This window comes from Hipposideros armiger, unplaced genomic scaffold (genome assembly GCF_001890085.2).
Source record: "Hipposideros armiger isolate ML-2016 unplaced genomic scaffold, ASM189008v1 scaffold_592, whole genome shotgun sequence".
Classification (NCBI taxonomy): Eukaryota; Metazoa; Chordata; class Mammalia; order Chiroptera; family Hipposideridae; genus Hipposideros; species Hipposideros armiger.
Window position 1 is genome coordinate 711,076 of NW_017731942.1, and position 12,354 is coordinate 723,429.

General features: G+C 50.4%; 1 protein-coding gene across 4 annotated transcripts in view; it reads right to left on the reverse strand.

Moving 5' to 3' along the window:
- MYO7B (myosin VIIB) overlaps positions 1-12,354 on the reverse strand; it is a 103,287-nt gene that overhangs the window by 66,270 nt on the left and 24,663 nt on the right. For all 4 annotated transcript variants that reach the window (XM_019624533.1, XM_019624534.1, XM_019624536.1 and 1 more), the window contains 7 exons: positions 10,982-11,103; positions 7,775-7,917; positions 6,980-7,093; positions 5,162-5,315; positions 2,869-2,945; positions 1,567-1,686; positions 1,119-1,261 (listed from right to left, as the gene is read on the reverse strand). In XM_019624533.1, coding sequence (XP_019480078.1) covers positions 1,119-1,261; positions 1,567-1,686; positions 2,869-2,945; positions 5,162-5,315; positions 6,980-7,093; positions 7,775-7,917; positions 10,982-11,103 — 873 coding nt within the window. The remainder of the gene's footprint in view (positions 1-1,118; positions 1,262-1,566; positions 1,687-2,868; positions 2,946-5,161; positions 5,316-6,979; positions 7,094-7,774; positions 7,918-10,981; positions 11,104-12,354) is intronic.

A 12,354-nucleotide genomic window follows, 5' to 3' on the forward strand; every position in this document is an offset into this window, starting at 1 on the left:
ACACAGAGCCAACTACTCATGCTCTTCAAAGGTTTCCAAAGGTATGCTTGGTCTGCTCAGCTGTGCCTCTTGGGGACAGAAGCCATTGATCTGGATCACATTTGAGTTTACAGTGAGTTTCTTAGAGTTCCCATCATATTGGGCTTAGTTCTGCCAGCCCTGCCCCATGCCACCTGACCTGCCTGCCTAGCTAGTCCTGGGAGCCCACAATCCCACTGTGCTTGCATTGGGAATGGCTCGTGTTTTGACAATCCTGGCTCTTCAAGGCACTGTCTCTTACCTCACATGGAGACAGGGCCTTGGGCAAGGACATGCCAAGGTCAGGCCAGCCTCTTGGCTTCTCTGACAGTGCCCAGAGGCCTCTGCTTCTTGGAATCAGTCCAAGGCTCTTTCCTGCCAAGCCCCTTAATAAGTCATTCTCACTTGGGTAAACTAGATTGCATCTAGGATGCTTCCTGCTTGCTTGTCCCAGTCCTCATTTTCCCCACTTGACTTCTTCCTGCCACCTGATAAGGTACGAGAGCATCAAGTGCTCTTATTTGGCTTCATTGCCTGGCTCCCTTCCCCACCCTTGTCTCCTCTCACCCCCAGCCTTCATCACAGTCACAGCTGGGTGTTACCTTTCTGACCTACCTCCTGGTCAACTCTTCAGCCTCCAGTCAGGGTGCTGGGAAACTGGGTCAGAGGTGTCCTGACTTGCCTTACCCCTGCCAAACTCACAAGTCAGGGATGACCCACAAATCTACCACCTTCCCTCTAATACCTAATATAACATACCCCCAAAGATGCAGTTAGATCAATGTTACTGATTTCCATTTTCACTCTAGCCTCATGGGATTATTCACTCAGATTCATGAGGAGAGCAGATGGCTCAAGAGGTGACAAGTGCTGGGCCACAGCCTGGCTCTTGGGATGCTTTTAACTATATGGCCTCCTCTAGACATATTGTGGGTGCCAGGGGACACGCACAGACTATGTCCCTGCAGAAAGACTTGGCTCACCCTGGCCTCTGCTCCCAGTCCCATGGGGAGGAATGGCTGCCGTCTAGCTTGCTCGGTTAGAAAGAAGTTAAGCTTATCTCCCATTTTCTGAAAGCGGGTGAACTGAGGTCTTCATACCTATTGTTCTGGAAATTTTCAAAGCCAAATATGTCGAGGAGGCCAACGGCCCTTCGTTCATTTTTGGGGTCCTGGGCAGGCGGGGTGAAAATTGCAGCATTGATCTTCTTGACAATCCACAGGAAGAGGTGGCCATAGATGCCCTGAGAAGACATGGGTATAGCCTCGGATTTTGCAACACAGAAGGCAGGCTGCCCCTTTCTCCAGGTTCACCCAGAAATGCCATATCACACTGAAGCTCACAGACCCACTGAAGGATATGACATCACCCCTACTGTAAAGGCAAGAAGCCAGTCCAGGGAGGCTAGGAGGCCACAGTCATTAGGCAGGTGATTGGCAGAGCCGGGATGGACTCAGCTGTCTCTGCTTTTGCCTGCTAGGCACCAACAGGGCAAGGAATGTGTTCAGTAGGCAGATGCGTGGGCCCCTTCCCCCCAAAGGTCTGCACCTTCGCAAAGGCATCCCTCCGGGCTGCAGCCTGGGCGATATTCAGAGGCCTGGTGACAGACTCCCCACGGATGATGATGGAGTGCTTGATCAGACAGTCCCGGAGTGCCTGGTGCTCCACCTGAGAAAGCGGGCGGACAGCTGGCTGACAGAGCAGGGCCTGGCTCCAGGACTCTGACCTGCTTGTGCTATGTCTTGTTCCCTCATACGACCACACACCTTATGCTTAAGACCTGATAGTGGGAGATGCCTGTGCCTAGGGCCAGGCCAGATGGGGACCAGAGTCAGGGTCCTAGGCGGGCCCTGGCCAAGGGTCAGTCTGCGTACTGGGGTGTCTGAGCATTTAGGAAGGATGCACAGGCTGAGTGGGCCCTTGGTGTATTGGCTGCTTGGGTGGCCAGCCCTGTGCTGTCTCCTGGGGGCTGGGGAAGGGGCTGGCACCACCAGGTGGACCTTGGAAAACAATGGGCAGGGAGTGCTCTGAGGCCAGGCCATTGGCATTTGGATATGCCCCAAACAAAGCCACTCCTGCCTAGAGGCTAAGGCCTAAGGGAGCAGGAAGAGTCTGAATGGGCCAGGCCCCACCATGCAGAGAAGACTGAGCTGGTGAAACCCAAAGTTTCTAGAACCCTGATTCAAATGAAGAACGTGACCAGCAAAATTGCCTAATGTGACTGCTTTTCCTTTCCTTCCCTTTCCCTTTCCCTCTCCCTCCCTCCCTCCTCCCTCTCTCCCTTTTTCTTCTGTTTCTATAACTTTTTCACCAGAACTTCCAATGGGATGTGCTGTGCAAAGATATTTCCCTGCCTGGTGCCTGGGTTCTTCCTCAAGTGGAGGCTCCATTTCTGTTTGGAATATCTTGGAGGCTAATAGTGTGAGCAAACTCTGCTTTCCCAGAAGAGCACAGCTCGTGGGGAAGCCCTGGGGACGAGGATGGGAGCTATGGAAGGTCCTGCATAGCCAAGGAGGGAGAGCTTGGGGATGGTGGGGTGGACAGTGAGGTGGTTGCATGAAGGCTACTAAAGAGTAGGAGGGGCTGGAAAAAGGGAAGAAACTGTTAAAGCCGGACACCATTTTGCTACTTTGTTAATGATTAGCTCACACTGCCCCACCCTGGTTCCCACCCCCAGGCCTGCTGTGTACAGAAGGAGCTGGGGTTGAGCTGACACCTGGGAGGGGTTGGGGAGCAGGAACTGGAGCCTGTGAAGGGTTATGAGAATCAGGGGTCGGGAGTCTGTCAGCCTAGGCCCCTGGGCCTCCCCTCACAAAAAACGGAAGCTGGCAGACAAAACATCTAGGCTACCTCCAGTAACTTTGTCACAGTGGGGAAGGCAGGCGTCTCCTTCACATCAGAGGAATCCAGGTTCTCGAAGACAGCAGCTGCAGGTAGAAGCAGTCACTCTGAGTGGCAACACAGCCTAAGTGATGGGAGAGGTCCCCGCAAAGGCCGGGCCTGGGGCAGCCCCTGTCCCTGGGCACTGCCTCTCCGGGTCCCTCTCCGGGAGCCAGTGTCCCAGGTGATTATCAGCATTTTGGCTGTGAGAATATGACAGACTACTTCCCGCTGTGCTCTGCTTGGTGAGATCAGGGCCTGAGCCAAAGGGAAGTTTGAAGAAATGTGGGCTTCTTTGGAGGGAGCAGGGATGGACTGGGGTTGGGGGGGAGTGCGGGGGTGGCTATTAAGGGAGGAGATGAGCCATCAGGCCCCTTCAACCCACTTTGCTGTCCACAGAAACCTGGGCATTCACATACTCATTCAATCAAATAAGCAAACAGTAGCAGAGCACCTCTGTAAGCTGGGCCCAGCCCTCTGGTAAGTCTCCTGACTGGCCTCCCTAGTTCAAGTTCATCCTCTTAGAGTCAACCTCCACTTTACAGCTTCTGGGATAGGGGGGAGGAGGGAGTGTTGTTTCTGTGTGTTTTTTTAACTTTAAAAAATTGTACAGGGCCGGCCGAGAGGCGCATTGGTTAAGAGCTGGCTTGGGACGCCAGAGGGCCCCGGGTTGGATCCCACATATGAGGGCCAGTGACACTGCCCTCTACAGCTAAGATGCTGAACAACAGCTCAACCTGGAGCTGGGCTGCCGTGAGTCACCAGCGACGGCGTAGGCTGCAGCCCCTGCTGCAGTGGGTTGCCATGGGCTACTGTGTGTAGCCAGCAGCCAGCGTGAGCGGCCAGCAGCCGCTGCGAGTGGCCATCCAGAAGCCGGCGACTGATCTGCCTCGCCCGGGAAGAGCGCGATGATGGTGCCAACTTGAGCCAATGAAGCAACATCCCCCACAACTAGACTGAAGAACAAAAGGACAGCAACTTGTCTGTTCCCCTTCCCCCAATTCCCCAATAAAAATCTTTAAAAAAACAACAACTGTACAATGAAGCAGATAAAAAAGTGCATAAAACCCAAAGGCTTGTTACAATGAGTAATTATCAAGTAAACACTGTAACCACTACTAAAGTCAAAATTCAGAGGCTGGGCAACACCCAAGGCTCTGCAAGCCCTTTTCCTGGTAAGACCATGTGCCTCTCCACTAGAGGTAACTACTCTCCCAACTTTCATGGAAATCACTTCCTTGTTTTTTCTCTATTTTTAACTACCTATATGTTAATCCCTAAACAGCATTTAGTTTTGCCAGTTTTTAAATTTTGTGTGAGTATGATTTAAATATCTGCACTCTTTTGTGCCTGGCTTGGTTGCCTCGACATCACATTTATACTCCTCTTCCATGTCCTGACGTCACATGCTTGTCAGCACCCACCTCTCACTAGCAGAAGTGCCCAGGGTGTTGGCAGATCACATGGTCACCCGCTACAACTCACTTGGTGTAGATTTCCTTATATGGTGTGAGGCAGTGGTGTCCGGTCATGTCTTCCACATGGATACTCTATTGTTCCAGAACAGTTTATTGAAAAGTCTATCCTTTCCCACGGCTTTGTGAATGGCTGTCTTTCCTGACTTCAGAGCCAGCCATAATCTCATCAAATATTTCCTGTGCCCCATTCGTTCTCTCTTTTCCTTTAGGACTCCAGTTCAATACATGCTATGTCTTCTCACTGTATCCTCTAGGTCAGGTGCTTGGGGAGCTAACAGGCCAGAACACCTTAGTCCCCAGACCAAACTGGTCTGCAAGGCGGTATATGGCTTTATTTATTCTGGCTTACCCTTACCCTCACCCTGAGGAGGTAGCCCTTTGGGGTCCCAGCTAAAAGTGGGGGTGGTTTGTTGAGTCTTCCCCTTTGGAGGGACCTAAGCTTTGACATCTTCCCCCTAACCCCAAAAGGCCTCCAAAATCATAGCTAAAACTTTCTTTTTTTTTTATTTGAGCCATCCCACCACCTGTTGGCAGCTCAGCGGCAGCTCAGCTCGGGCCGGGAATCGAATTGCTGTTGCTCAGAGCTCACACTCTTAAGGGAGCTCTTAACCAACTGAACCACTCGGCCAGCCCCACTAAAACTTTCAATGTGCATATTTTTTCAGGACGGGTTAGACCAGAAGCTCTCGGTGGGCTCTTTAGGTGAGAATCAAGAGATGTCTTCCTCCTCCTGTCCCAGTCCCTCCAAGGGGTTGCAGTTTGGGGCGGGGGGGGGGGAACATTACCCATAAACTCCATGTTCCCCAGGTGGAGAATGGCTGCCAGCAGCTTGCTGAGGTCCCAGTTTTCGGAGTCAGAGAACATGAGGATCTTCAAGGCCGAGCGCACGTGGGCATAGTCCTTGGCATCATCGAGCCCCTCGCAAGAGGTGCAGTTCCCCTGCAGGGTCGGGCACCTCAGCTTTCTAGGGGTCACCCCACACCCTACCCCCTCCAGTTAGGACCCACAAGGCAGAGAAGCCTCAGGGATTCAGCCAAGGGCTCTGGTGAACACTTCATATGCTCTGGGTGGACCCTGAGGGGCCACTGGGATGATGATGTTCGGGTAACACACAAAAGCACCTGCAGAGGCAGAACCAGAGGCAGACACAGTGTGTTGGGCTCTGCAGCCAGCACTGGCACTTGGTAGCTATGTGGCCTCGTCCAAGTCATTCACCTTCTCTGAGCCTCGATCAGTTACCCATCCATAGTAATGCCTACCTTACCTTCTCTGGGAAATACCCTGGGTTCCTTTAACAAACACTTTCCAAGGCTCACTATGTGCCAGGCCCTGTGCTACTGCTGGGGATTCAGAAATGGAGAGACCTGGGCCTGCCCTGGGTGCTGTGCATGGAGGAGGAGCAGGCAAGAAGCAGGTGATGGGTTCATAGATTGTCACAGATGCCAAGATCAAAGAGGGTGGGCCAGCCTGCTGACAGGTGGGGTAAGGCTTCCAGGAGAAGGCAGTCTGAGCTGGCCCCATATGCCGAGTTTCAAAGCAGTGCAGGGGAGAGGGAGGTCTAGGCAGAGAACAGCCGGGTCTAGGTCTGGAGGTGGGAAGCAGGAGCCTGGGCTACAGGAAGGCTGGGGTAGGTGGTGAGGAGGGGCGGCCCGAGGATGGTGGAATCTGGAGGGACTTGGAAACCATACTACAGGGCCACCACACGGAACCCCTGAAGGATCATCACTGGAGATGTGGTCAGTCAGACTTTCACGTGGAACGTCTGCAGGGTGGATGATGGAGTAGGGGGCAAGCCTACAGGGGAGGTGATAAGCTAGGCGAGAGGGGGACCCAGGGTCTTGCCTTGGTCCAGGCCAGAGTTGAGGAAGGCTTTGATGCAGTGAACACAAGAGAGAGGGCTACACAGGAGAGAGATGCAAGAGGTAGAACTCACCGTTCTGTCAGCAAATGGCAGATTGTGCTGCACTGTTCAAGCAGGGGTGGGGGCTGGGGGTGGGGAAGCAGTTGAGGGCAAGCCTGAGGTCCCTGCTGTCCTGGAGTTCAAGTTCTAGGGGCACCTACTGGATGGCAATTGCTAGAGGACACCTACAAGATGGCGACTGGAGTGAAACTGGGGAAGGAGAGGTGTGGAACCGACTGTCCATGACCTACTAGGTGATCAGGAGCCTTTTGTCCAATGGGACCAAACGAAGGAGAGGTTTGTGGGCAAGGACCATAAGTTCAGGGGGAAATAAGGAAGCCTCAGACAAGGGTAAGTCTTTTGACCATTAAAAAGTGGAAACCAAACAGAAGGGGATAGGGTGGGGGAGAAAAAGGGGAACCCAGTGCCTGCCTCAGGGGCCCCGCCAGAGTTTGGGCTTTTCTTCAGGTGTAAAGCAAAGGATGAGCAGGCACAATCTCCACCAACCCTCCTCCCTCTTTCTCCATTAGCTGTTGGTAGGGGCAGGGGTGGGGGGCAGGGCGAGATGGGATAGGTGAGGCTGGGGGAGAGGGTGGGGCTGCTTGGGGAGAGGTGGGAGAGAGTGGAGAAGAGACGTGGGGAGGGGGGAGGCAGGGGCGGAGATGAGCAATAGGCGAGGGGGAGCAGGGCGGGCGGGCCGCACCATGGTCAGGTAGTGGTACTCGGAGGGCGTCCCCAGGCCCAGCAGCTGCTTCTCCTCAGCACTCATTCCCATGAGCATGCAGTAGAAGATGTGGTAGTTCCGCTCCTCCGGGGCCTGGCAGGGAAGGCAGTGCAGAGAGCTTGTGAGCAATTCCCTGAGGCTGCGGGGCCTTGGACTGTCGCGCCCAGCCCTGTCACTGTCTGTTGTGGCTTCTGATGCAAGGCCTCTCAGCTAGGTGTGGCTCTGGCGTTGGCCTGGTGGCTGCCCTCACCCTGCCCGCCTCCCCCGCTGGCTAATCCCGCAGCCCAGTGCCAAGGCCACCCATCCTGCTCAAGAAACTGACCTCTCTCAGATACCTTCAGCAATCCTGAAGGCACTCTCCCTAAAGTCACAAGTGAGGGAATGACATCAGGTTACAGACCCTCAGCTGGGGACTGGCCCAGCCTCAGAATTAATTCCAGTAGAGGTGAGGAGTAGTAGGCACCGAAGAATGAAGGAAATTATATGGATGGAAAATTCAGAACAGAAAAGCCTATCATTTCTTTTCCTTGAATATTGGGCGAGGACCATTATTATCCAATTCGAGAGGTCATTGGCCCGTCCCAGGGTAAGACAAGGGTTCCATGGCAGTGAGTTAAGACCTATTGGGGGTCTGGAGAGGTCCCTGTGGGGAAGGGATGGAGGGGTGAGAGTGATTGAAGGAGACCCCTCTTGGAAGCCTCCCTAATCCCCCAACTCTATCCTGGAGCAGATGGCAGTTGCCCTCAGGACCAGTGCAGCAGGTGGAGGCCTTACCTGCCGGCAGACCCGAGACTTCTCCAGGAGAAATTGTTCAATGCGTGCACCCTCAATCACCCCGCTGGGATTGAAGTAGATGTCAATATATTTCCCGAAGCGGCTGGAGTTGTCGTTCCGGATTGTTTTGGCATTTCCGAAGGCTGAGGGCAGAGGGTGATGCCCATGACAGGAGCAGAGTGGGAAAAGAGCACTTTCAGTGGAGTCATCTGGGAAGGGTTCTCAGAGGAGGTGGCAGGGCCCAGAATTGAAGGATGGGTAGGATTGCACTGGACAGTGGTGGCATGCAAGGGTATGCTCAGAGGGAGGCAAAGTGCAGTAAAGGTCTGGAGGTCAGAAAACGTGGGGTGTGCTTGCAGAGCAGGAAATTTGGCTGGAGCACAGGATACAGGAGGAAGGCATTGGAAGGTAGAACTCGTCAGTAGGTGCGGCTTAGCACAGAGCCTTGAATGCCAGGCTCAGACGTTTGGGAGGCGGGGAAAGCTCCTGAGGGAGTATGGGAGCAGATTTGCGTTTTAGAAAGAGCCACTCAAGCTGCAGAGGTGGAAGCTGGGTTAGAGTGGGCACGCTTTCAGGGAGAGAGTGGCAAGAACTGGCATGGGCACAGATGCGGAGGTCAGCCCAGGAGGCACTGGGGTTGCAGCACGATCCAAATTGCATTCCACAGAGCTTTCTGCAGGCTTATCTGATGTGCCCCATAGTAAGAAAGCTCCTTTGCATTATGTCCTAGTACACCCCACCTGCCCACATAACTAAAATATTCAGTACCAATTCTATCAAGAGTGATGTGCGGGGGTATTTTCTATTCTATGTTATTTAATTGGTTCTGAAAGACTTATTTCATGACCCACCGATGGGTTGGGTGCAGTTTGTACCACGATACAGCATTAGTTCCACGGAACAAAGGAAAAGTTCCTCATCAAACAGATTTAGAAAACACTGCCTGTCTCTCCCCCTTGAGGGAATCCCTATGCACAGCAGAGGCTCTGAGAAGGGCCACTGTTCAGGAGTCTGCTTAACCCAGTGGCAGATCTCTCTTCAAGAAAGAACCCAACATAGGCTGTTGTTGTTGTTGTTGTTGTTGTTGTTAGAAAGTGACAAGTGATTTTAAAATGAAAAGGCAAAGTAGCCAAGTTTGAAACAGAAAAAAATTGGTGGGCACGTGCTACCTGATTGCAAAACTTACTAAAAGCTACAGAAATCAAGACAGGGTGATATTGGTGAGAGGACAGACACAGAGAGAGTAATGGAACAGAACAGAGAATCCAGAAATAGATCACATATGTATGGTCAATTAATTCTAGACAAAGGTACAAAGGCAACTCAATAGAGAAAGAATACTCTTTTAGACAAATGGGGCTGAAATGATTGGGTATCCATGGGGAAAGAGAGAAAGGAGGGAGGGAGGATGGAAAGACAGATTCAACCTATACCTTGCACCATAGAAAAAATTAACACAAAATGGACCATAGACCTAAATGTAAAACCTAAAACTACACAACATCTAGAAGAAAACACAGGAGAAAATCTCTGGGTTAGGCAAAGATTTCTTAGATACAACACCAAAAGCATAATCAATAAAAGAAAAAATGATAAATTGAGCTTCATCAAAATCTAAAACTTTTGCCTTGCAAGACACTGTTAAGAGAATTGAAAAGACAAGCCACAAACTGGGGAAAAATATTTGCAGAACACCTCTTATTAGGGACTTGTATCCAGAATATGTAATGAACTCTTACAAAATCATTAAGGAACCAACCCAATCAAAAAATGGGCAAAAGATCTGAACAGACTGTTTACCAGGGAAGATGTACAGCCGGGAAATAAGCACGTGGAACTCAGCCCCACATCATTAGCCATGAGGGAAATGTGAGTGAGAGCCCAGGGAAGCAGTCACCTGACAGCAGCAGGTGCTGCCCATGCTGTGAAGCAGCTAGACCTCATACTGCTGGTGAGAACACAGAAGGGGCAGGCAGCCATGTGGAAACAGCCTGGCAGTTTCTGACAGTTAAATGGCTCACTTACCATTTGAGCCAACAAGTTCACTCTTGCTTATTTGCCCAAGAGAAAAACGTATGCAACTGTTGGTAGAGGCTTTATTCATAATCATTAAAAACCATAAACAACCCAGATATCCATCAATTAGTGAACAAACTTGTACCTCTATGCAATGTAATAAAAAGAATGAATCTCGATACAGGCAACAACACGGAAAATTCCCAAATGCATTAATGCTAATGAAAGTGGCCAGTCCCAAAAGGCTACAAACTGCATGATTTTATTTATATGACCTTCTGGAAAAGATAGAACTATAGGGGAAAAACACAAATCAGTAGTTACCAGAGGCGGGTTGGGAAAAGAGTTGACTGCAAAGAAGCCTGAAGGAACTTTTGGGGGTGATGGGAACATTCTATATCATGATTATGGTGGGATTACATGGCTTGTATGAGTTTGTCAAAATCCATAAAACTGTATATCAAAAAGGTGAATTTTTACTGTATATAAGTCAAAGCTCATAAATTATAAAGCAAAAGAGAACATGCTGACCCGTGGCTGACAGCCTTGGGGCTGAGGTCACAGGCTCCTGGGCCACCTCCACCAGCACCCGAGTGAGGGGAGCATGGGGCCTGGCACAGGACTGATGCAGGACTCTGCTAACGAAGTGCCCATGTTCCCCAGGGGGTCGGCCAAGACCTTGTCAGGTCTGCATCACAGTGTAAACCTCATCCTGCCCATCCTGCCCTCTCCTCTCCTACACATCCTGCTAGCATCCCAGTCTGGAGGCTTTCCTTGCCTATTCCTGCTTCCTTCCCTTCCATCCCCTGCAGGGGTTACCCCTCAATATACCTCTTGCAGTCCTAACCCCAGCTCAGCAACTGCTTCCCAGAGGACCCAAACTGACACACCCAGCATTTCCCAAATTGATTTCATCTTGGAGCCTTTTTTAAAAGGGATACTTGTTACGATCCTGTGGAAAACACACTTAGTGAAAGCTTATAAGATCATTAGCCTTTCCCCTTCATGCTTCCTAGGAGCCCCCACACTATCACCTACCCCATTCTTGTCTTTGAGTCCTGAGGAATCCTGAGAAGTCGCTGAAAGTGTGTGGCCTCCCCTGTCCTTCCCCAGGGGCACGTCCTGGCAGGATGGTTCCAGCCCATAGGGAGAGCCTGGGGCGGAGGGCCAGTCCTAAGGGTGACTTCTTACCTTCCAGGATGGGGTTGGCCTCCAGAACCTGCTGCTCAATCCACGAATGCTGGCCACTGATGGTGGCCAGGAACTGCAGGATGAGCTTGGTGGTCTCTGTCTTCCCGGCCCCAGACTCGCCACTGCAAAGAGGGTGTGCAGGGACATCACAGTCAGTAGAACAAGGTTATCAACACCTCTCAGCTCTCCTGCAAACCCACCACAGGCCTGCTTTTTGAGGCCCTTTCCCTGTGCAGAAATCCCACCGCATTTGCCCTGAAGTCCCCTGTGACCTCAAACTACTTCCGTTGTATTTGTTATTAGTTATTGGTGTGTTTGTCTCTTTCCACCCTGCTCAGCTGTGAGCCCTGGCAAACAGGGTCTGTCTGGGTCATTCCAGGGCCACAGGCACAGTCACTACAGATGAATGAACAAGACCAGATGGTGCCTGTTGTGACGTCCCCATGAACTCCGAGTTTATGTTGGCCAGAGGGGAAAGTGCATCAGTCTTTTTTATTTTTATTTTTTAGCTGAGCCATCCTGTCACCTGTTGGCAGCTCAGTGGCAGCTCATCTTGGGCCAGGACTCGAACCGCTGTTGCTTAGAGCTCGCACTCTTGAGTGAGCTCTTAACCAACTGAGCCACTCGGCCGGCCCTAAAGTGCATCAGTCTTTGGGAAGCACTTTGGCATAGGCATCAAAAACTTGCAAATTATCCTGCCTTTAATCTAAAAAAATAAGCCTAAACCCAGAAAAAGCTTTCTCCACAAAGCTTTCTGTTCATTAAAGCATTATGTATTTATCATTGCAATCATGGAAAACTCGAAGTAACCTAAATGGGAAATATTAGTTATGGTCCAACCAGTCAGAGAACTTTATGCAGCCATTGAAACCAGTCTACCCAGAGTTTGCAGTAACATGTCAATGCATACTAGTTACAGTTAATGTGAAAAATGTTGGTACTATTTAGTATAATTTTAACTAAATGGGAGGAAGTCTTTTCTTCCAAAAATATCTAGCAGTTATTTTTTCTGAAAGTTTCTAAAATTTTCATAGTGACTATAGTATATTAATTTAAGGATGGTGAGATATGAAAACTACTTTTTTAAAGTTACTTGGGCATTTAATTATGTTAGAAAATACACTTGTCTGACACACATACTCATTTGCACTGATTAATATTAATATTATTAAGGCTTAAATGCTACTTGTGTATAAATTATTCTTTATTGTGGAAATTGTCAAATACTATATGAGGTGTGACAATTAAGTTCGCGAACTTGTTGCAACAATGTTGCTAACCTTTTTTGATATCAGAGGGATTATTCATTATGAATTCGTACCAACTGGACAAACAGTTAACCAAGTTTATTATTTGGAAGTGCTGAAAAGGCT